Genomic DNA, 23069 nt, shown 5'->3' on the forward strand with positions numbered 1-23069 from the left:
GACGGAGAAGATAGCAACAATTAGATGTCGAACTGGGATTATGGAAAGTTTCACGGAATTCCATGCTAAAATACGACTTGAGTACTCGGCATATCGGTCCAGGTGAATACAAAAGCCATCTGATGTTCTCCATGGAGATACTGCGTTAATAGCACCTGGCGTGGAGGCGTTTCTCCATGACAGTGGTAAGTATGAATCTATGTTTTGTGTGAAGGTTCACGTCAAGCAGAGTACATGTACTTCTTGTGGCATGGTGTCAGTATATGGAGCCTTCTCAGCTTATTATGTCCGCTTGGTATCAACAGTAGACGTAAGTATCGGGTTACACAATTACCTTGCAATTTGCCATGAATGCAGCTACCATCCTCATCTGTGTTACTATTTCGAAAGGCAATGAAGAAGCAACACGAACTCAGAGTCATGGACAAGGCTGAAAACCGAAGTGCAGAAGTGTAAGGAGAATGAACTCTTACACTCTTGACCTTCACTTTGATCTCGACCCCGCTGTTGTTTCATGAGTTTGTTTGCGGTGTCTTTCCCGCAGCCCTAATTTCGAAGATCTTACTAAGTCTTTTCGCCAACTTCTGTCATCGCTCCTTCCTCACTAACTCACCTTGGCCGAGACCGCCATTACCAGATTCAATGAAGGTCCTATCTTTTCTCTTGGCCTTCGCGCCTACTCTGATTTATTGCGCCAGCGAAGGACCGAGTCCAACAAGCAGCACCACCGTTATCGTTACCACAACTGTTACCTACAAAACCATAGTCACGGTGCCTGCTTTACCAAGCACTGCGAATTCCTCGAGCACCTGCATCAGCTCTGGCTGCAATTTTCAAGGTATGCTAGAGCATTGACACATGGGGACCATTTGATAACGTCTACAGGTCCATCACCTCTATGGACGAATAGCACATCCGTTCCAGAGACAATCAGGTTAACGAGCTCGTCCACTCTCACTGTCACTGATGGTACGAGCCTCTACAAATCTTCCAGCAAATATACTCACAGGTCATAGTTGCCACAGGTCAAAATGTTACAACGACTGTGTATTGGACCCCCTCCTGTAGGCATTATCTGCTTTTCAACAAGAGACCACACATACTGACAATCTTCAGTACATACTCCCTTGCCCAGTCAGTCATATGCTACAACCGTCAATGGAACTCCATATCCTGTCTTGACTCGTACGGTGTATCCTATTCCTGCAACCGGATCCTTAGCTGCCAACAAGAGCTCGGAGGTAATTGCGTCCAGCAACCTGGCGTCGACTTCTGTCACAATGCGAAGACCGATGGCGAATACCACAAAAACTTCCTGCCCTAGCGAAGGACTCGTTCAAGCACCAAGCAGTCCCCTTTCCAACAGAAAACCTGCTTTCACTGCGGTCGTCCACAATCAAAATATGTCTGGAACATCTACAGTATCATCGGGCTATTCTGCCTCCAATACCAGTCATGCATCAGCGAATGACACTGAAGGCATACTACCCACTTCCGCCAGCAATAAACTAAAACCACATGGCTTACTCGTCTTGCTGACGAAGTTGTTGTACCATGCACACATGGCCACGTCACAGGGTACCCCAGACGATCACCAGCACGAAGCAGGATTCTTACCCTTTCTGACTACTGTCAATGAGGCCCTACCTCCCGCTGGCTTTGTCGATGCCACGGAATTCATCCTGCCCAGCACGACGGTCACACTTCCGACCACAAGCACACTGACCATTACCACTCCTGGCATATCTAAGCCCCTGTTGACGACTAGGATGACCTCCACAACCACTTCCACCTTGACAGCGTCGGCATCACCTCGAAATCCTGCACCCGGAAACGCCACGTGGTTAGGTCCATATACTGTCACCATACACGAGGTCTCGATTTCGAACGCTAGCATGCCAAGTATAACTCTTACGATCATCCCTAATAACACCATTTCTGAATCATCTGATGTTACGACCACTCTGGGGTACACAGAGACCTCGGTCATCGTGAGTACGACTACAACTACGACTACACCAGCATTTGGAGGTCCTGCCACGTCCGCAAACGGCGCGATCGCAGCATTGTTGCCGAATGTCTATTTCTTGGCCGGTGTCCTTCTTGGACTGTGGACTTGGGGTATATAGTGCACGCGAGGTCATTAGATGGTCTGCTTACAAAAAGGCTAGGTAGTTCTTCAAGAAGCGATCTTCTAGCATACTATGGAGCAGATGTCCTTGATTAGCATGAGCATCGCTCCACAAGGATCCGATGCCTATTGATGGACAACTCGAAAATCTTGTGTAGCTAATGAAAGTCTTGTAAAGCCATGTTTCTAGTATTGAATGGTCTTTCGAAACACCAATGCATTACCTTATGACTACCTATAAGTTTTGTCTGCGGTATACAATGAGAACACAACTCAGAAAACGCCTGCACCAATATCTACTTATCTCATCAAAGGCGTCTTGAGCTCGGACTGATCAGCAGGATGCATATCAACATTAGCAGGACCAATAATCTGCTTGCCATCCTTTGAGAATCTGCTACCGTGGACCGGGCAGTCCCAAGACTTCTCGCTGTCATTCCAGCACACCACACCCTTCAAGTGAGGACACAGAGCGCTTAACTTGTGTACCTTACCATTGGCATCCTTGTATACGGCAATAGGCTTGCTTGTGCCCGAGTTCAAAACACCTCCCTTCTCGAGACCAAGATCCTCCACATCCTGGATATCGCTCTTCAGGAACCGTCGGTATTGCGAATTGATTTGTACGGCGTGCTGAGCAATGTCTGGTAATACCTTGGCGAGAGTCGAGTCTCGTCGTCGTGGGTCGTAGAGCTTTTCCCATGGATCTGGATGACCGAGGATCATGTTGCTGATGATTCTGCCAGCGATGACACCGTGTGTCAGACCGTTACCACTGTCACCAGTGACGACGTAGACTTTCTGTGCGCCGCTGTTTCGGCCGATGAATGCCATGTAGTCAAGTGGCTCCATGATCTGACCACTCCACTTGAAGTCGACGCTGCCGGCTTGTGTGAATCGCTCGCGGACCCAGGATTCAAGCTCGTCATATCGCTCGTCCCATGCGTTTTCTTGACCGACTGGGTGATCGCAGCCACCGATGACCATGTAGTCATCCTTCTCGTCGCATTCTGTCATTCGGACGTACTTGTACTCTTCCTTGGAGTCGTAGAAGAGGCAGTCCTCGACCACGCCCTTGGGGATACGGATGGCAATGCAGTATGTTCTGTTGTACTCTATCTCTGCGACAATGCTGAGGCGCTGTAGTGGGATACAGGTAGCTTCGACGACTTGTGAGGCCATTATAGTTTGACCACCTGTAGTTTCAACCTTCACACCCTTTGAGCCCAGGTGAACGTCAACCAGAGGTACAGTAACACCCTTCTCGTTGATTGTCACAGCTCTAGTGTTGGTAAATGCTTGGAAGTTTGGTTGTTTCTTCAACCATTCGAGGATTCCAACGACGTACTTGGTAGGGTGGAAGGTGGCCTGGTCGTGGAACTTGACGGCATCACGCTGGTCATGCTTTCCGTCCCAACCCTTGAGAGCGTAACCCTCAAGATACTCGACTTTGAGGCCGGCCTCTTTCGCAGCATCCATCTCGGAGAGAATCTCCTTCATGTCATCGTCGTGTTCCTTGGTACCCTTCATAAACTGTGAGAAGTCGTAACCTGGTAGCATTCTCCATTCACAATCTATGCCTAGCTCTTTGCTGACTTCACCCACTCTTTTTGCAGCCCACGTGTGACTCTCAGCTGCTATCTTTGCACCTTCCTTCCCGTGCTTCTTGCCAATCTGAGTATAGCCGTCGTCTAGATCTGAGGCTAAGTGACCACTTGTTCTGCCAGTCTCACCACCGAGGATGTTTCGAGCTTCTATCATAGTGACATTGGCGCCCTGTCTGACAAGTTCGTAGGCTATCGAGACACCAGAGATACCGGAACCAATGATCAGAGTATCTGTCTCGATGTCCTTCTCGAGCTTAGGAAAAGTTGGGAACTTCGAGTAGGGCATGGTCTTGATCCATACAGGATCGAGTGCACCTGAGGTCTTCATGTAATGCTCTGGATCAACCGAGACATTGACTGTCCTTGAGGGGGCCACGGTCGCCATGGCTCTAGAGTAGATGGGTGAACGGTTTCTAGAGTGTACAGGTTGCGATGCACGGCAGGTAGATAACGAGGACACTGCTTGGAACCTGCTTGTGGGAAGGAATTTTTTGGAGGATGTGATATTGCAGAAGATCCTGCGTGTAAGCAATCTTGAAGACATCGGGAATAGCAGGGAATCAGGCACAGTGAAGCTGCAGCTATGCTATAAGATGAACGTGAATGGTGTTGCACAGTTACATGACAGCATGATTCAAACACTTACAGCGAATGAAAAGCAATGGATTGCTCAGTCGCGACAGACATGCTCTCCACGACGCGTTGATGGATTCCGATGTGAATATGATGATCAGTGTATTCGCCCAAACGTCACTAACGGATGACGTTTCCGCTGCTGTTAGCACCTTCCGCATGAAAAAAGTACAACTTGGCGGATTGGAATCTGAGATTCATATCCCGGTTAGTGTACGCATGAACGAGATCGTGCGGAGGCTACACGCAGAGCGTTCAGGAACCGATATTCCCGAGAAGGGTGAAGAAGCATTCTGAGAAGCTGTTTCGACGGACACGGGCATCCTACTCCTAAAAAGCTCTAGCGTGTTTTCTCCTACGCTTCAAGGTGGAAGAGCAAAGACACATTGTTGACGCTCTGACATTGATATCGAATTAACTACTTCTTCAAGGCTACGTGCTCTGCTCCTACAACTTGAATTTGAAGCACCGGTAATGCAGGACAATACGTGTCCAACCGAGTATTGTAGTTACCACACTCCAAGAGCGACTACATGAAACGTTGTTGGCATAACACTTTCACCTCGAGCTCAATCATTTCATGCACTGGAGTGCTACTGATTTTCCGATTGTAAATTTCCTGTTGTGATTACGGAACCAGCGACATAATGGAACAAGCAGCAAGACGAGTGACATGCTAGACCGTTGTGTGCACAGACTCCAGTCTAGATGTATGAGTACACTTTCCTCATAGAATGCTTGTAGCTATATAAGCCATGCGTCAGAGACTTCTATATTTCCGCTATTTGGTAAGTGCCACATCAACCACGGACAGATCCACGATCTCCTTATGCCAATTCTTGATCGCTCCTGAGGAGTTAAGACCATTTAATTCATATTATCTAGATAGGCTATAGGTATACACGCGTCCACGTTAGACATTGTCTAACGAACTTTCCACATCCATTGTGGCAACTATGTTTTGAGCGGCCCACATAGCCGGATGAGATTAGCAGTCTTTATACACACCACTGTCTCTGACACGATCAGTCTATGTCCAATCCCATGACAATTTGAGCATGAGCACGGACGCTGAGAGGCAGCCACTGCTTCCTAAGAGTGATCATCCAGACGATATCTGCAAAGACGTTCGTGACAATGTCACTGTCATTGATTTTCACGCGGACGACCCCGAAAACCCTTTGCAATGGTCTGCAACATTCAAATGGGCAATCGTTGATCTGCTGGCTTTCATGGCCTTCACAGTGTATGCGACACTTGAACGTTTTGTGGTTGTTGCTAATATATAACAGCACATTCACCTGTATCTCCGTCGTCCCAATAGCGAACCGCATCGTTCGAGACCTCAGCCATAACGACCGTCCAAACAAGTCCGCGAGTGTTCTCCTCGTCACGATTTGGGAGCTCGGAGAGGCTGCAGGACCTCTCTTTATTGGTCCTCTATCCGAGATGTTCGGTCGACGCCGAGTCTTGAATGTGGCTACCATGCTTTTCGTAGCGTTCACCGTCCTCGCTGCATCCTGTCAAAGCACGAACTTGTTCATCGCCGCCAGATTGTTGACTGGTGCTGCTGTGGCATCCAACGTACTCAACCCTGCCATAGTCGGAGACATTTTCCCGCCTGAGCAAAGAGGATCAGCCATGAGCATGATCATGATCGCTCCCATGATTGGTGGTGCGGTCGGGCCAGCGATGGCTGGCGCTATTGCTAACAGTATAGGATGGCGACAGGTCCTCTGGATCGCGGCGGTCCTTGCTCTGGCCTGTGAGATCGCGTTTTTGTGTTATTTTCGTGAAACCTACAAGGTTACTATCCTTAGACGAAGGGTGTCGAAGATACAGCATGAAAATAGGTTGTCTAGTATAAAGACCGCGTACGATAACGATCAAAATTTCGAACGGGGCTTTTGGGCGTCCATCGCACGCCCTTTTCGCGTCTTTTACAGCTCGGTAGTTCTGCAAGGACTCTCTTTGTTCGGTGGAATGACTTTCACCTACTATTATGTCATGGCGACAACACTGCCAGATGTTCTGGAGGGTGTGTACGGACTTTCACCTGCTCTTACTGGATCATGCTTCATCTGCTTCAGCATCGGCTCTACTATCGCCGTCCTCGTTTGCAACAGAGTTCTCGACAGAATATATGTTCGTCTTCGAGATGCAAACAAAGGTATTGATCGTCCTGAATATCGACTTCCACTCGCCATACTGGGAGCATTCACATTGCCAGCCACCATTGCAGCGTATGGGTTGGTTGCTGAGAAGCATCTTCCTTTGCCTGTGTTGTTGGTTGCGATAGGCTTGATTGGCGTTTCGCTTATGCTTGGCTTTCTTCCCATTCTGTCCTATGTGGTTGATGCTCTCGGGTCATACTCTGCATCAGGCATGACAGCAGTCATTGTGGCGAGATGTTTGATGGGAACATTTTTTCCACTTGCAGCGACTCCCCTGACAGCTAAATTGGGCTATGGATGGGGGTTTGCAGTACTCGGAGCGGTCAGTCTCGCCCTTGCGCCCATACCCATTTTGATCTACAAATTTGGGCATACATGGAGAGCAAGGTCGGCATATACAAGCTCGAGCTAGATTGTTTGCGATAGAGATCAGAAAAAAGCGACATGTCGTTACTACACAACGCAAATTGCATTGGATAAGCAGGTTTCCTCTCCACGTCAAAGAACATCATGCGCAAGTTACCCAACTCGGCAACTGCCTTGTCCTACTACTGTCGTAGATTTCGTGCTCATGTTGCATGTGCACAGCTCCTTGTAGCCACATAGGTTGAGAAAATGACTTGAAGTAGTCAGTAGCTTTCAGAAGTCTCTTGCCAAACGCCAGGATGCACGTAGGGAGCATTTTCGTCGCCCCGCTGTAATGTGGCGCGATTCTGTGCAGTAGGCCTCGCAGGATGCTCGAAAGTACCACCTTCTGCCTCGTTACCTGTGCTGATTACGACATTTTGTTCGACTCTGATCTTGACCTTGTAATGTGCGCTGAGCTGGGGTGCCTGTAGGAGGTGTTTGTACGACGGGCTGTTGAGGCTGTCGTTGCGCTGCAGATACTGTAGCCTGATTCCTCAGCTTGTTTCTTGCCGCATTACGGATACGATTGACGAGTTCTCCAGGTCGTTTCAATGCTTCTTCACGTCGTCGGAGCTCCTGCGTTGTCAATCTGCTGTTATACAACCGCTTCTGCTCACCATGAAGAATTTGAGTAACAAGTCGTCGTGCACGGCGCTCCAGTAATCACATAGCTTTGAGATTGGAGGCTTGCTTTGCTTGCTGGTATTCATCGTTTTCGTTCAGAACTTCGTTCACTCGTCGATCAACAAACGCTCCTCGTAGACGCTTGGTTTCCATGACTTCCATGCGTCGCAGTATCTCAGAGGATTGTTCTTGTAACCTCACCTGAGTCCACTGAGTATCTAGTCTCATTGCTATCTCAAAGACAGGCCGGTCATACAACCCTTGCTCGTAATATTGCTCTAATGTATGTGAGTTCAAGTCATGACCCATAAGTTGACGCGCGACGTCGTGACCCAAATCTCTTGTCCAAGTCGTGGCAGCTTTTCTTCTCCAGCTATACATGGTGATACCCAATGGATAGCCAGCTTGAACTGCATGGTCAGCAAGAAAGGTGGATAGGCTCCTGCCACCGACGGCTGCTTCCGTGATACTCAATCCACGAGGACCAGCTGCTCTGCAGACAGGTTTTCCAAGAAAGTCTGGTTTGACTCGGACTTCGTGCTCGTTGCCTTGCAAAAGTGACTCCAGGGTTGCGTGGTCCTGCAAACCGCCTCTACGCAGTAACATGATCAAGAGACGATGCGGAATTGAGACAGTCAAGAAATCGGACGATGTGGCACCATTGACACTGAATTTGAGACCGTCCTGAGCTTCCATCGTATCGTGGTTTCCTTTCAGATAGAGAAAGGTGATCGTAGCGTCAAAGACTCCTCGTTAATGACCGCGGGATATCTGAACTTCATTGAACGTCAGGAATTGATGAGGCCAGTTCTTTGACCAACCAATAGAACCAGGACGCACGCCACAGATAAGGCCCAAGCACCAAGCAAGGTGATGGCTTTCAGTGACAGCCATATAAGGGCTTTTGGCTGTGTCATCGTCTATGAGTTGCTTCAATTCGTGATGACCCATGTAAGTCTTGACTTTTCTGGTTTTGTTAACTCCCCAGCGACGCGCGACATTCTGCAGCGTCTGGTTCGCAACGTTGAGGAACTCCCATTCAGTAGGAACTGTGGATGTCAGTATGTGCGTACAACTAGAGTATTCACATAGGCTCGTTCGACACAATGCACAATCTATAATCGGCTGCACAACGGTTGGCCCATTCATAGAGTACTTGCGACTCCTGAGACCTAGATCAAAGAACGAAGGTTGACAACATACCTCTATCCGACGGCATCTCCCATCTCACCCAGAACAACATGCTGTTACGATGCTGAATAAGTGTTTGATATCTGGGTCTATTGTCTTGCATCGCTCGGCCACGTGTGAAGAAACAGGCATCACGTAGATAGATGCGAACGTTTCTGAGCACTGTCTCCTCACTCGCAGACCTGATTTCTTGGTCCATGATCTGGTCGTCGGTCAAGTCTTTGTAGTTTTCGTCATACCTGAGATGTGATCAACACTGCACCACCTAGTGACAAGGTTACTAGCGTTTGACTCACCTCGCACTGTAAGCTTTCATACTCTTCAGAAATAATCTGAGATGCAGATCCTGTCGCTGCTGAAGGCTAGCCGAGCCTGATCGGAAGAGAGCATCATCGTCCACATCGCCATATCTCTCTTCCCAATCTCGGATAGCCTCTGGGTCGTCGGGGTCGAAATTGTCAAGAAAGTCGTCTATACCGACTTCAAAACCGCCCCGGGTGGGCCTCAGGGTGGGCGGCATTGCTAGAGATTGTGTATAGCTTTCACGGCCTAACGTGGAATACTACAGAAATGTGTAAGCAATGCAAGCAACCCACAGGTTGTAGTGAGCTATATCAACAGGCCTTTGATGACAGTTTCGGGCAGCTGAGCTCACTGTTATACAGTAGCAGAGAATCCTAAAAACACACAATCATCAGGACAAACGACAACGACATGCTTGTCTGCCTGACTGCACATTGTCAATCTTTATGCAGGATAAGAATCGTGAAGTTCCTTCTCCACCCAATCGTCAGCATCATACTGGATGAAGCTGGCAACATGAGACCGGTACAGTCTACTCGTAATCAAAGCTGACTGTCCACAATCTGCCTGGTATTTCAATCCCGCCCAGGAGATCTGCAGCTGCCTGCGATTATACCGCCTCTCTGACCATTATTGGACAGCATGATGGCACTTTCTATGTTTGCGCAGCAACCACTGACATATCTGCGGGTCATCATGCCTTGCCGCGTAGACGCACTATCGCCGTTGTTTCAATAGCAAACTATTCGTCAAGGGTGAGCCCTGCATGATTTGGCCTTGTTGTCACCATGATTGCTCACAAAATCGCTTCGGCACTTTGCCTGTCAGTGCAGTAAGAAGGGTAGACATCGAGCGAAACGCTAGGAGTGGTAACTGCTGCACGTGCGAACTTCTGTAACACATGAAAATGCTCAATCAATCCTAAGCTAGCTACCATGTGAGATTACAAGGTAGAAAAGCGTCGTGCAGTCGCTACACGCTCAGCACATGAAGTGGACATATGCTATGTAAATTAAGGGAAGGGATCCGGCGGAAGGATATGTTTGGCGTTCGTTGTGTTGCTGTCGTGCAGTGGGAAAGTTCAGCTCCGATCGGGAACGATTGGGTGCTTTTTCCGAGACTGGTGAGCCTAATAATAGGTACTGTATGCTGGAATCGGCACAGTTAGAGTCTGATTGTATCAATTACATTGCGGCAATGACACAATGTTACACTATCGAAGATCCCGCTCATGTTCACGTGTTTTGACGACCAGTCAAAGAGGAGATTGCAATCAATCACACCACTACTTCAATATACTACAAGCACTACAGCTCGATGTAGCTGATGAAATCCTCTATACCAGGGAGTAAGCCTTCGTACTCTTTTGCTCAACTGTCTGAGCTACACAGTATTGGTTCTCGATACCCAAGAACGTACCTCCACGACATCACAGTTGCGGTCACTACTAGTATCTCCTTCGTCGCCTCACGCGTCACCAGAGTGCTCTCAGTCCACCATCAGACTGTAAACTCTTCGCAATGCAGCATCTTCCTTGCTTTCCTGAATAGCAGCCTTGACATCCTCTTCGTTCTTGAGCTCACCAGATCGAAAAAACTCTTTAATGGCCTTGCGAGGCTTCACCATCCTCATTGTGAGGCGTGAGAACATTCTTGTCTCCTCCTCAAGATTATAAAGGTCGTCGTAATCGTACTCATCCGGCATGTCAATAGCTGCATCTCCGACTGACAGAGGCTCGGTGGTTCGTCGACGTGTACCAGGACTTGTGCCAGCCGCGGTAACGAGGCTTTCAGCTTCCTGTGCACCGGTTGCACCCGTCGATCTCTTGCGCTTCGTGCCTTTGGGGCCTCCCTTATCAGCTTGAGCTTTGCCCAACGAAATGTGAAGTTCTTGGATCGCCATTGCACTTCCCTCGATCTTCTTGAGCAATTGCGTCATTCTGTGGTAGACCACTTCGTCTACGTCTTCGAAGTCCCACTGGTCACTCTCACGATCCCAGTACTGAGTCAGCTTGTCTTTGAAAAACTCGAACATTGACCGAGCCTAGGCGGCAAGGTTCTTGTTTCGACGATTGCCAGCGACTTTGTTCTTTGGCTTATCATTGGCCATCCATTTACCAAGAAGATTGATAAGCAGTGGCTTAATCTCCTCGTCGGCCATCATTTCTTTGACCTATTCGAAGAATTGTTAGCTGCTTGGATAATCGGCAGTTGTTGATCAAAAAGCACTCGGTTTGTGTGCCGAAAGAGGGCGACAATGTGTATTAAGCGTATTAACATGACATTGCAAGAATCACAACATACGGCTTACCTCTTTTGCGAATTCGATTGACGTAGTTGGAGCATCAACATCCATCTCAACCTGGTCGTCGCTGCCAACAGTACGTTTGCCTAGGCCCCGAGACTGCATTAAGCGGATGTCCTGAATCATCTTCATGATCGTGGCTTGATTGTACAGGAGTGCGTCCATGTGAGGTCCCCCAGATACTTTGAAATGCATAAACATCGCGGATTTCAGAATTTCAGCTTCGGGAGAGGGCAACTGCGTGCTGTCTGCGGACTGCTCAGTTATCCTTTCAGAGTCCATACTCCCAGCAGTGATCAGACCCTAGGCTCCTCAAACGGAAAACTGTTATCCAACACATGGCACCTAGACTGCAGGCGGCACTGCCAGCCCCTGAAGTGGAAATTATTGAGACAGTTTACTTCATGCGCTTCACGACATCAGGACGTCCATTTCTTGATGCATTGCTACATAATCAGGCGGTTCTCATCAAGTTGCTACAGGCGGTTCGTCGAGACCTTGCAGCTGATATGCCATTCGATCTGGTCACGAAAGATTACAAGCCCCAATACGCAGCCATTGTCAGCCGACTTATCGAAAATTCATATTACCTTGCAATTCTCGTTGACGTGGTTGCTAATTGGCAGACTCAGACAGGCTATGGTCTGGTTCTCGCGCTCAAAAGTACCCAGCTGCTACGTGCAGCTAACAAAATGTTTGACACACTACGGGCGGAATTTGGTGATGATTGGGACGACCCAGAAAACATCATTGACGATGAGCACAAGCAAGTTTGCATTCTTCTCAAGACGATGACCGACAACGAAGAGCACAAGAAAGATCTCCAGCTCGCCCTTGCCCGGCATATGAGAGACTCCAGATACAAGTTTAGGTATCCTGGGCTCGATGACGATGATTCAAGACCAAGCAAGCAGTCTAGAACTTCTGGCAGGACGGGACGCTCTGCAGCAACTGAAGCAATCAGTGATGAAGAGGAGGATGAGGAGGAGAGTGAAGCAGAGTTTGCATCTACTGAAGACGACCTGGGAGGTGACAACAATCGCTCCGTCGTCCACGATGATGTGCGAGAAGGTGGGCGGAAGTCGGCTCGGTTGTTGGCAGCAGCAACAACAGGAAGCTCAAGGACTCAAACGTCACGGCATGATAGCCTTGCGGAGTCAGACACTACAGTTATTCGTCACGGACAATCTGCCGAGTCTGCTTCCCTCTGAGCACGAAGAAGCAGTTAGCAGAGGGAAGAGCACAGGCAACGGTCGCGCACCCCGTAGCTATACTAGATACTGAAAGAAGACATGTGGGTTGCTTAGGACACTCTGTAATAAGATGGATGATTAGCTGGGCAGCAGGCAAGGACTGACTTGAAGTAGGGGGAGTACTGATGTACTGGTAGAGGTCTACAACCTGTTTCGCTCCTGTAGCAATTTCCAAAGTGAATCTGCGACCAATTTAACTGATACATTAGGTTAGTTCTATGGTATGTGAGCAGCGACTGAACTTGTATAATGTTTGTCATGCTAGAGGCAACCGGTATTGTTCTTGCGCTGACAAACAAGCGGTCCTATAGTATTGCCATTGAGGTGTTGAGAGGAATCGGAAGAAAGATCTAGTGAGAGTTGCACAATCACTGAGGTTACACACAGGAAAAGGTAAAAACAATTGACGAGGAACAAAAAAAGAAGCTAATGATAGCATTGACATGTCAACAGTTGGGGCTCAACTGGCTGATAGGTGTTAATGGAAGAATCTAATGCCAATTATGAATTGGGAACTTACGAATTGAACCCAGGACCTCTCGCAGACAGATACAGGTACCCAAAGCGAGAATCATACGACTAGACCATTGAGCCGTGTGTGGTGATTGTGGAGGACAGTTAAGAAAATTTATTACATGTAGAATGACCAATGTCCGGCGATGGCCGAGCTGTTCGAGTTTGGCCTGGATGCCTGATAAGCCCGAGCACGTCCGTTGTTGAATGCGAGAGCACGGTAGACAACCAACTCAAGTCTAGCACTGGCAAGGGAACTGAATGGACTACCGCAGCACAGCGTGAGCGTGGTCAGCTGATTGACGAAAGATCTAGTAAAATGAGGGTCGAATGCAGACCAAGGGGGGTTACTCTGGCGCTGGAAACTTTCCCGAACACGTGGTTCACCCGCTGCCAGGATCCAGTATCGCAAGCACCAACCATCTGACCGATATCCTAGTCTTCTAACACTCTTTCCCGCCATTGTGCAATCATTTTTGCTACACCACGCAGTATCCACACATCATGGACAAGCTTCACAACCTCCTGACTCCCATCACTGGGGCAGAAAAGATAGGCTTCATCGACACGTCCAAACAATCCTTCTACAGTAAGGGGAACCAACCTACTGCGACCAGACACTGCAGCTATCATACCCCGGGCGTCCGCTGACATTGTACAGTCTCTGCTATGGCAATAGCATTCAATCCGATCTTCTGGAAGTAAGTGGACTTTGCTTGAGCAGCTCGCAAATAACGGTCGCTAACTGTGCTCAGCGTCGTGGCACAAACAGGTAATTACGCCCAGCACTACTCACATATCCATTGCTTCACCCTGGTCGAAGAGCAAACTAACGCAGGCAACCACTCTTCAGAATACAGGACCCATTTCCTCACTCGCACCTTCGGCTCTCCCAAACTAGGTTGCTACTTCCTAGCTATCACAATCTTTTCCCTCGGTATTTTCCGCGACTACCTCTACACTGAGGCTCTAGACGAACAGCCATTCTACCCACCACTCCATATGCCAACGACCGGAATAACTCTTCTCGGTATCGGTAACCTGCTGGTACTGTCCTCAATGTACGCCCTCGGCGTTACAGGGACTTACTTGGGTGACTACTTCGGCATTCTAATGGACGAACCAGTGACTGGATTTCCATTCAATGTCACTGGCGCGCCCATGTACTGGGGCAGTACCTGCAGCTTCCTCGGAACGGCACTTTACAAAGGCCGAGCTGCAGGTGTTGTACTCAGTGCTGTAGTGTTTTTCATGTATTTGGTAGCATTACAGTTCGAGGAGTATGCTTCTCTGAATGTTGGGAATGATAATATGGCTGACCAGAATCTAGTCCTTTCACTGCTCAGATATATGCAAAGCGTGACAAAGAAAGAGCCATTCAAATTCGTGAAGGCAAGAAGAAGGCTTGAGGACCTATGCATCTTACCTCAGACGACAAGCTCGAAGCTCGAAGCTCAAAGCCCTATACTTCGACCTAGCTCGTTGAAGCACGCCACTCACACTGGTTTCCAGCACACGTTATTTTGATTAAAGCTTCCTCAGCACGCGCAATTCAGTTCAGCCAAGGAGTTCAACACTTCTCACAAAAGTATGATTATCTAGACTGGTCTTCCCAATAAGCAACGTTGGTATTTTGAAAAAGGGACTTCAAGCCCGTGTTCCTCCAAAAGCGCCTTGCGAAACATAGCACGAAGACTTAGAACTGACCTCCAGGCAAATTACTCCTTCCCTGCTACTCTCCTCCTCTTGCCCTTTCGTCCACCGATCTGCACGCCAGCCGGCGCATCATCTCCACCCTCCGTGCCAACAATCAAATTTCCACCTTCTGCTGCACCACTGTCTTCATCCCTGCCCTTTCTCAATTCACTACGCTGCAAACCCCATCTGTCACAGTCAATCCAATCCTCTCCATCACTCATCTCACCTACATGACCTTCAGCTATGCACCACTCCCAGACCATCTCACGTCGCCTTTTGGCTTTGATCAGCTTGCCAAGTATGCCCTCGAGTCCTCTGATTGTCTCTTCGGACTTCTGAATGTAGAGACTGAGCAGTTTCCTTGTTTCGAGAAGCTCCTCCGGCGGCAAGCCCGAGTGTGCCAACGACTGAGAAAGTGGCGGGTAGGCAGGATGTGGAGCATGAGAGGCAGCGAAATGCGCCGGGAGAAGAAACATGGGATGTGGTTCAAAAGCTGAAGGCGACTGTGGTGCTGAAGATACTGTTGGCGACGTTGGAGGAGGTGATACGATTTGAGGATTGCTGTTCGTATCCGCTTCTGCTGCAAGAGCTCTTGTGATACGTCGAGGTGGCGGCGGTGTGGTTGAGGCTCCGGATGGTCGTTCTTCGTCGTTGTCTCTGGCCCCTTCTCTATTCTCGCCAGGTACGCCCTCTTCATGTTTGGCAGTCGTGTCGTCCTCCATATCTTGGTCACTTTTCGGTTCGTGATCTTGAGGCAGGCCGTTTTCATACGGTTGAACAATCAGCTCTACTTGGTTGATGGTGGAAATGTCATTCGTTCTGGTTTCTGGTCCTTGACCGTCAGCAGTATAAATACCATTGGTTTGTTCTTCGGCTTCACCCATTGCCACGTCCTCCTGATTAGACCTCTGCTCTTTCTCAGCCATCCGTTCGTCATCTGCAGCCACTTGTCGAACGCCATCTTGCAAATCTTGTAAAGTGCCATTGGCCAATCCGTCAGCAGTGTGCCGGAAGGCTTCGTCGATCGTGTCTGCTACCTGCACGTCGTGATCATCTGCTTCATTATCGACGCTCAGCCTCCTCTTCTTCCCTGGACTTTCTCCACTAGGCAATCTTCTACCAGAAACCTCAGTAAAACCTGGGTTGGGCTCGAAGAGCGCCCAGTTTTCGGTTTCCTCAACCCTCTCACATGGTACCCAGGACTCATCACCAGTGAAGAATCTGTACAAGTTCTTTGCACGCCATAGGTTGTTCCGCTCCTCCCTGATCTTAGCATCGGCAGCGACGACCATATCTGGCAGTGCTGGATCGAGGTACGGCAGAGAGAGGGTAGGATGAGTGGCGAGCTCGGAAGGATGCGTCAGAGGTCTCAGGAGTTCTATTGTGGTGTTAGTACATGCATAAGGCCAGAATATTGCTGCGCAAAGTCTGACGAACCTTCGATCTTTACGTCGCTGTACGCATTCTCCTCTTCCGCATCCGCATCCGCATCTGCATCGCTTTCACTATCTTCTAGCTCATCCCCGTAACCATTGTAACGCTTGGGGTTTCTATTGAGGACGTGTCGACAGTAGCCAGCATGATTGATTTCCTGCGCATATGTCAGTCACTCCACAAGGCACTAAGGTGGTCTCTCGTAGTGTAGCATACCTCTTTGTAATCTCTGAGATGCCGATAAGGTAAACTTCCAGCATGGACATATCTCGCGCCGGGCTTCAGCTTGTTACCTCGATTCGTCGCAAATTGCGTAGGTTCGTTCTGATTAGCTGTTACTTGTTAATATTAACCTGTTCTTAGGGTCGATGGGTGCAGCTTACAATCTCTCTCCCTTCTCAGTTTCTTCCTCAGAGCTGTAAGAGTTTCTGCGATTTCAACGTGTTGAGGAGCCATCCTGTTGTTTTCGCAGACGCTGTGCGCTGCTCACGATATCTTGACTTCCCAATCTTACTTTTGTGCCAGGCCTGAACTCAAGAAATTCGAATGTCTGAATCAAAGTACCTTATGCGTCTTTGCGACTGTAACCATATTCTGATCGCCAGGGGATATGGCAACAGAGACCTTTCACATCGCTCAAGTGCTGCACATGGCTCTCCAAATCACGAATAGTTGGAGTTTGGCGCTCAGCGCGACTGTGCACCAAATCGACGTCAGGCCCAGGCAGTCAGGCAAGGATTTTCTGCAGGTATGCGAGGCAGGCACTACCCGGGTAGGAAGAAGTATTTGCTTGAGTAAGAGCATATCGCATATCGTCTGATGCCCAACAACAAGCCAGAAAGACGAGAGCTGTTACTATATGGATGAATCGCTAGATACTAGACTTTTTTGTAATCACAACTTTGCGTGTGGCTAAGACAGCTCATAAGCTCACTGCTTCGCGTATTCCTCACGCACAAGAGTGGGAGCTGTCAGATACGATACTATTGACCTGAAGCGAGCTATAGCCTGGGTCTGTTACCTCCGTCCATCAGTATCCTTCCTTCGCAGTCAGACTATGAAAGTGGGAGCATTTCCTGTCGCCATCGCCTCTCTAAAAGCATGAGCTTTCCTATACTTAGTCCTATCCTTCTCATTGCGCAATATACAGTCAGGCGCAGCATCTTGAGTACCGACGTAATTGCCGTCGTCATCTTTGGCATAACGCTTCAAGTATTCGGCAATGGTCATTTCCTTCATCACGAACTCGGGCTTCTTCGACTTCGATGACGATGATGATTTGCGGCGGAAGAAGCTGAATCGACCTTTCGATTTCGGTCCGGATTTGATAGGGTTATCGTCGTCGTCCTCATGGAAGTCGGAGAGCTTTGCATCTGAAGCGTCTTCAGGCGCCATTACAGGAACGCTAATGATGGATTCGGGGTGGAAGCGTGCCGGTAGAAGGTTCGGCGGGCCTGCTCCTAAAGACTCGGCTCCCAACAAGGCATGCATGCCACTGCCACTGCCAGAGCCCTTCGACAGAGACAGCGGTCTACCTGTGGCTGTGAAGCTTTGCGAGGTTGCCTCATTTGCGGCAGCACCTGAATTATCCATGAGTCTATTAATTTTCAGTGGACTTTGTGGTTTCAAGGGAGATGTCAATAGCTGCAGGTCGAAGGTTGTAAGCGTGATATTTCGTGCCGGTCAGTGTCAAGTACTGCAGCACCCAAGCCGAGACAAGTCCAACTGCCTTATTGTAGGTCGAGTCGCGATATCGATATTTTGTCGCTGTCGAAGGGAAAACAGCTTCTACCAGGAGTCATATCCGGGAATTATCTTGAACAACTGCGGCGCTCATCAATATATTCGAGATCTCCCTTCTTAAACTCGTCTGATCGTCCTTCTGTTGCCAGGACCTAATACCGAAGTGGTCATGCGGAGTAATGCATGCTCTGGCTTCTAGTGCAATTCTTAGCGAATCACAGCTTCGTCGGTTGCTGGTAGGGACAAACAGCGTTCTGAGCGAACCCTGCTACGCCGGGACAACTTTGACTTTGCAAGGGCGATCATTGGTCATGTGCTTGCTCTATATTTAGCAAGGGCATCTGCAATACCAGGTGGCAGTGCTGGATCGGCTTTCCTAGCTGTTGATGATTCTGACCTACGATTGTCAGCGTCCTGTTTTCCAGGCCTCGGCTCAGCAGCTTGTTCAATTGCAATCATGGCAGCTTCGTCATCTTTGTCGAACTCGTCCTCCGGTAGAACATCATCCAGTCGGTTCCGTTTGTGACTGCCTGTAGATGTTGATTGATCCGCGGAAGTGATACGACTGTGGTCTTCGCTCGTGGCGCCTGTTGAGTTACTGACATGGATTGCATTAGGTCGCTCTAATGTACTGCTGCTGGGTTGTCCATCTGCCATGCTTGATTCATGCCTCAATAGTTGCGGGTTGGCTCTTGCGGCTCGCTTGATACGGAAAGGTTCTCGTACTGTCGTATACCAGGATTTAACCTTCTTCTCGCCCCAGCCTGGAATAAGTGCTAGCTCTTCAGGCTCAGCATTAACCGCACCTCGAAGGGAGCCAAAATTGGATATCAGACTTGCAGCATCAGTTTTGTTGATGTTGCGTGGAGTAGTGATAAACTCAGTCAGACTTTCCTGCCATGACTCTGATTGCCGAGCACGGATTGAACTTGGGGAGGCGAACTCATATGACTTGAAGAGCTCTAGATAGCGACCAGCCTCCTGTGCGGACCACGCCAGAATTAAGGTCAAGTTGTTGATCATGGATGTCTTCGAAAGTTCCTGTAGTGCTTGTTCATGGTTCTCGATGTCCACCATAGTCAGCATGATCCGCAGGTTGTATGACCTGCCAAGCTGTTTGATTCTACTGTAGATGTACTCCGGATGAAGTCGATGGTATTTCAATGACAGGAACAATGCGCATGTCGTGGCACCAAGCACGTAGTCGCAAGGGATATCCGAGTATTCCCATGGTAGACTCTTGACATAGTTGAGAATCGGGTTGCCCTTCTGTCTAGTTGAGACTAGAATGGCAGAAGGTCCTTGTCGTGCCGGTAGGGCCTGTGGCTTCGGTTGCACAACCTTGGGTCTATCGCTGTTGCTGGCATTGGGATTTCTGCCAGCGGGGCGATCTAGATTAGCTGTCACAAAGTTCGGGTTATCAAATTCTGCCATATCGAAGTTCTATATTCGTCGAGTCACAAACGTTGCTTGCCATACATTGGTACCATCGTGACTGATAAAGTATGCCGGTAAGCCTGCTATACTGGCACAAAAACAGGCAACCTGATTGTCACAAATTGAAGCGCGTTTGTCGCGATGTGCCAATGCTCCACCCTGGTCGGCGATTAGCAATGTTACCTGGAGATAACAAAATTTTGGACTATCCATACAAAAAGCTGCCCTCCAGTCTATCCTGATATTCACAAAGAGAAGATATGGAGCCGGTATTAAAACGGCGCAAGCTGTCAGACGCGAGCGACGAAGTCATAGAAAATGTCACAGAAGCTGCCGCTGTTGCGAACAAGAGACATTCGCTTTTCGTTCGATCTCTTCCAGCATCAGTCACCAAAGATCGACTGATCGAGCACTTCTCCCAATCGTACCCCCTCAAACATGCTACGGTCGTCTTGGATCCACAGACAAAAGTCTCTCGAGGCTTTGGTTTCGTAACATTTGCCGATGCCGAGGATGCGCAACATGCTCTAGCTGAATTCAATAACTCGGTTTTAGATGGCCGGAAGATCAAGGTCGAGCCTGCTGAAGCACGAAACCGTGAAGTTGACGAACACACCCAGGGTAGAGCAGTATCTAAGAACGCGAAAGCGGAAGAGTTACGAGCAAAGAGAGCGCAGCAGCAGCAGGATAATCAACCACCAAAGCTTATAGTCAGAAATTTACCGTGGAGTATCAAGACTGCAGAAGACCTGACAAAGTTATTCTTGAGCTATGGCAAGGTCAAGCATGCTGTAGTGCCACAAATACCCACGAAAAAGGATACTCAGGCTGGATTTGGTATCGTGATAATCAGAGGTAAGAAGAATGCTGAGAATGCACTGCGAGGTGTTAATGGCAAAGTTGTCGATGGACGTACACTGGCTGTTGATTGGGCAGTAGACAAGGAGACATGGCAAAAACTTAGGCAGGAAGACGTGCAACCAAACGGCGAGGATACCAAGCAGGCTGCTGTCACTTCAATCGAGCAGAAAGAGACACTTACTAGTTCAGACGATGAGGCTAGTGAAGAGGGAGCACAACTGGTAGATGTGGATGAAGATGAGTCGAACCTTAAGGGCGACGAGGCACAACAAGACGGATCGGACGACGAACAAGACGTGGATGACGCAGACTTGTCAGCCGACGACATCTCTGATCTTGCCGCTGATGCAGATGCTACACAAACGGCCTCGAAGTTCAACACCGAGAGCACTACAGTCTTTATACGCAACCTACCGTATGACACGGACGATGAAACTCTCGCCGAACATTTCAAGCAGAATTTTGGACCCATTCGCTATGCTCGTGTAGTCTTTGATCACGAAACTGAGCGTCCGAGAGGCACAGCCTTCGTGTGCTTCCGGCTCGAGGACGATGCAAAAGCTTGCGTAAAGAACTGTCCAAAATCAGAATCAGCTACTGCAGCTGGTCAAACTCATTCAAGACAACAGTCGTCGATTTTGCAGAACGAAAATGCAGATCCGACAGGCAAATACACGCTCAATTCGCGTTTACTATACATCACCCGTGCTTTACCAAAGGTCGAGGCCGATACTCGTGCCTCAGAATCCGAACAGACTCGCCGTGCCAAACAGTTGTCAGACAAACGGCGCCTATACCTACTCTCTGAGGGCACAGTGTCACCTAGCAGCAGTTTGTACTCCACGTTGTCTAAAACAGAACTAGACATCCGCGCCTCGAGTGCGAAACAGCGACAGAAATTGGTCAAGTCCAATCCAAACCTGGGCTTGTCTCTCACTCGTCTGAGCATTAGAAACCTACCTCGTTGGATTGACGGTAAGGCACTGAAACAATTAGCTCGAGAAGCAATTGTTGGGTTTGCCTCAGACGTCAAAACAGGACTTCGTCAACCCATCAGTAAAGAAGAGTTAGCTCGTGATGGCGCAGCTGGACAGGTTGCTGAACAACAACGAAAAGCGGCAGGTAAAGGCGTGGTCAAGCAAGCAAAGATTGTGTATGAATCTGACAAGACTGGTACTAAAATCAGCGAAGGCAAAGGTGGCAGGAGTCGAGGCTATGGATTCGTGGAGTACTGGGGCCATCGCAGTGCGCTCATGGGTCTGAGGTGGCTGAACGGTCACATGGTGAAGAAGCCGAAGGATCAACAGGATGTTGATGACGAGAGGGGGAAGAGACTGATCGTGGAATTTGCGATCGAGAATGCTCAGGTTGTGCAAAGAAGAAACGATCGGGAGAAGCGAGTAAAGGACAGAAGGAATCGTGACGACCAGAAAGCTGACGATGAGGACATGGATGAAGTGGGTGTCGACAAAGGGAAGAAGAGGAAGAGAGGTCCGGATGGTGACAAGAATGGGTCTCCCGGAAAGAAGCTGAAAAAGGACACTCCTGATGATAAAAACGGAGTGGCAAAAGGTGATCAAGATGAAAAGAATAAGGTTGCTGCTCGGAACAGGATAATTGCGCAGAAGAGACAGAAGAGAAAGGCCAGGAGATGATGGATGCGAACGTCTGTGCCAACATATAGACTAGTTGAGCTTGCATGAGATGATCCGTTCTAATCCTTCAGAATTCTTGTCTTGAAATTGAGGCAGCGGACAATAGGCAATTGCTGCAATTGATCATGTCCGGAGCACCAGTTCTCGTGCGTGAGTTGTTGAGTTGTCATTTCCGTGTGCTCCATTATGCTCTCCTATAGTGGCTGTCCTCACGTCGAGGGATCAAAGTTGTCTGCACCATCCACCTTTCCAACAATATCATATCGCTTGCTGAAAAACTTGAACCAGTCGTTCAGCACCGTCTTCTTCTCCTCTTCTAGATCGTACCAATCTGGGACACATTCGTCTGCTTTCAGGCTGGATGAGGCGAGAGCACGGGAAGGATCTTTGCCGGCGAACACTGCACGCACTCGTCAGTAATCAAGCTCGCCGAGTTTCCACCACTGTTCCCCCTCCGATAAGATTCACACATACCATGGTAGGAACCTCCTGGTTGATAAGCCTTGTTCCTGGTCACATCAAATACCACGCCCTTGATCGCGACATAGATCTTGCCTTCTGGATGGTCGGTACCTATTTGTTCAGCTCGTATCAGTCTCGTGCTTCTGCTTGACGGGCTTATTGAACGTTACTTCCGCACCATTTGCTTTGGCCAGCTCCTCTTTGCTGATCAGGTCCTGCTTAGGCTCGTTCAACTCAACAGGCACTTTGGGCGCAAATTGTTTCTCCATTGGGTTTGAGTTATGTGGCATCGGCGAGGTAAGAGGGTTGCCTGTATTTGTCTGCGTCCGCTCTACTGCTGGTCGTTGCGCCATAGCGTGGATATGTGCAGAAATCTACGTAACTCGCAGGAGATAAGCACTAGACACAAGACTTTCGACGTGGAGAGTAGTAAGTTTTAATTGCGGCCGAGAAACCACGAAAAGTTGTACGCCGACAGAACGTTCTTTCGAGAGGCCGTGTAATCGTCAACACGCAACCATCAAGCATGATTTGATTACTACGCATGCCGCCTTCTGCGCCGAGAGATTTATACAAACCATGACAACACCACATGGCTTCGAAAGTAACCCTGGACAAGCTTCTCTGCAGCTTGGAAA

At 48.9% G+C, this 23069-nt stretch overlaps 12 protein-coding genes across 12 annotated transcripts; 5 read left to right on the forward strand and 7 right to left on the reverse strand.

Moving 5' to 3' along the window:
• Positions 1 to 1562: 1562 nt before the first annotated feature.
• LTR64_006941 (uncharacterized protein) lies at positions 1563 to 2227 on the forward strand (the record flags this gene model as incomplete). Its single annotated transcript, XM_064901267.1, has 2 exons — positions 1563 to 2121; positions 2172 to 2227. 2 exons carry the CDS (start codon positions 1563 to 1565, stop codon positions 2225 to 2227), a joined length of 615 nt encoding a protein of 204 aa, XP_064752343.1.
• A 204-nt stretch (positions 2228 to 2431) lies between these two features.
• On the reverse strand, positions 2432 to 4123 carry LTR64_006942 (uncharacterized protein; the record flags this gene model as incomplete). The annotated part of the gene is made up of 1 exon (XM_064901268.1): positions 2432 to 4123. The coding sequence occupies one exon, from the start codon at positions 4121 to 4123 to the stop codon at positions 2432 to 2434; it is 1692 nt and encodes a 563-aa protein (XP_064752344.1).
• Positions 4124 to 5429: 1306 nt separating this feature from the next.
• On the forward strand, positions 5430 to 6957 carry LTR64_006943 (uncharacterized protein; the record flags this gene model as incomplete). The annotated part of the gene is made up of 2 exons (XM_064901269.1): positions 5430 to 5617; positions 5664 to 6957. 2 exons carry the CDS (start codon positions 5430 to 5432, stop codon positions 6955 to 6957), a joined length of 1482 nt encoding a protein of 493 aa, XP_064752345.1.
• Positions 6958 to 7616: 659 nt separating this feature from the next.
• LTR64_006944 (uncharacterized protein) lies at positions 7617 to 8273 on the reverse strand (the record flags this gene model as incomplete). The annotated part of the gene is made up of 1 exon (XM_064901270.1): positions 7617 to 8273. The coding sequence occupies one exon, from the start codon at positions 8271 to 8273 to the stop codon at positions 7617 to 7619; it is 657 nt and encodes a 218-aa protein (XP_064752346.1).
• A 57-nt stretch (positions 8274 to 8330) lies between these two features.
• On the reverse strand, positions 8331 to 9288 carry LTR64_006945 (uncharacterized protein; the record flags this gene model as incomplete). The annotated part of the gene is made up of 3 exons (XM_064901271.1): positions 8331 to 8626; positions 8781 to 9007; positions 9065 to 9288. The coding sequence occupies 3 exons, from the start codon at positions 9286 to 9288 to the stop codon at positions 8331 to 8333; spliced, it is 747 nt and encodes a 248-aa protein (XP_064752347.1).
• A 1271-nt stretch (positions 9289 to 10559) lies between these two features.
• On the reverse strand, positions 10560 to 11657 carry LTR64_006946 (uncharacterized protein; the record flags this gene model as incomplete). Its single annotated transcript, XM_064901272.1, has 2 exons — positions 10560 to 11114; positions 11382 to 11657. The coding sequence occupies 2 exons, from the start codon at positions 11655 to 11657 to the stop codon at positions 10560 to 10562; spliced, it is 831 nt and encodes a 276-aa protein (XP_064752348.1).
• A 227-nt stretch (positions 11658 to 11884) lies between these two features.
• Positions 11885 to 12519, forward strand: LTR64_006947 (uncharacterized protein; the record flags this gene model as incomplete). Its single annotated transcript, XM_064901273.1, is given in 2 exon segments — positions 11885 to 12446; positions 12458 to 12519. 2 exon segments carry the CDS (start codon positions 11885 to 11887, stop codon positions 12517 to 12519), a joined length of 624 nt encoding a protein of 207 aa, XP_064752349.1.
• A 1126-nt stretch (positions 12520 to 13645) lies between these two features.
• Positions 13646 to 14550, forward strand: OPI3 (Phosphatidyl-N-methylethanolamine N-methyltransferase; the record flags this gene model as incomplete). Its single annotated transcript, XM_064901274.1, has 4 exons — positions 13646 to 13730; positions 13803 to 13842; positions 13897 to 14421; positions 14472 to 14550. 4 exons carry the CDS (start codon positions 13646 to 13648, stop codon positions 14548 to 14550), a joined length of 729 nt encoding a protein of 242 aa, XP_064752350.1.
• A 309-nt stretch (positions 14551 to 14859) lies between these two features.
• LTR64_006949 (uncharacterized protein) lies at positions 14860 to 16729 on the reverse strand (the record flags this gene model as incomplete). Its single annotated transcript, XM_064901275.1, has 4 exons — positions 14860 to 16217; positions 16277 to 16430; positions 16490 to 16605; positions 16657 to 16729. The coding sequence occupies 4 exons, from the start codon at positions 16727 to 16729 to the stop codon at positions 14860 to 14862; spliced, it is 1701 nt and encodes a 566-aa protein (XP_064752351.1).
• Positions 16730 to 17323: 594 nt separating this feature from the next.
• RAD10 (ssDNA endonuclease and repair protein rad10) lies at positions 17324 to 19450 on the reverse strand (the record flags this gene model as incomplete). The annotated part of the gene is made up of 2 exons (XM_064901276.1): positions 17324 to 17853; positions 18418 to 19450. 2 exons carry the CDS (start codon positions 19448 to 19450, stop codon positions 17324 to 17326), a joined length of 1563 nt encoding a protein of 520 aa, XP_064752352.1.
• A 263-nt stretch (positions 19451 to 19713) lies between these two features.
• NOP4 (RNA recognition motif-containing protein) lies at positions 19714 to 21969 on the forward strand (the record flags this gene model as incomplete). Its single annotated transcript, XM_064901277.1, has 1 exon — positions 19714 to 21969. One exon carries the CDS (start codon positions 19714 to 19716, stop codon positions 21967 to 21969), a length of 2256 nt encoding a protein of 751 aa, XP_064752353.1.
• A 209-nt stretch (positions 21970 to 22178) lies between these two features.
• On the reverse strand, positions 22179 to 22784 carry LTR64_006952 (uncharacterized protein; the record flags this gene model as incomplete). The annotated part of the gene is made up of 3 exons (XM_064901278.1): positions 22179 to 22369; positions 22444 to 22542; positions 22610 to 22784. The coding sequence occupies 3 exons, from the start codon at positions 22782 to 22784 to the stop codon at positions 22179 to 22181; spliced, it is 465 nt and encodes a 154-aa protein (XP_064752354.1).
• Between the last annotated feature and the right edge of the window lie 285 nt (positions 22785 to 23069).

The sequence above is a fragment of the Lithohypha guttulata genome (assembly GCF_036872675.1).
Source record: "Lithohypha guttulata strain CCFEE 5908 chromosome Unknown scaffold_5, whole genome shotgun sequence".
NCBI classification, from domain to species: domain Eukaryota; kingdom Fungi; phylum Ascomycota; class Eurotiomycetes; order Chaetothyriales; family Trichomeriaceae; genus Lithohypha; species Lithohypha guttulata.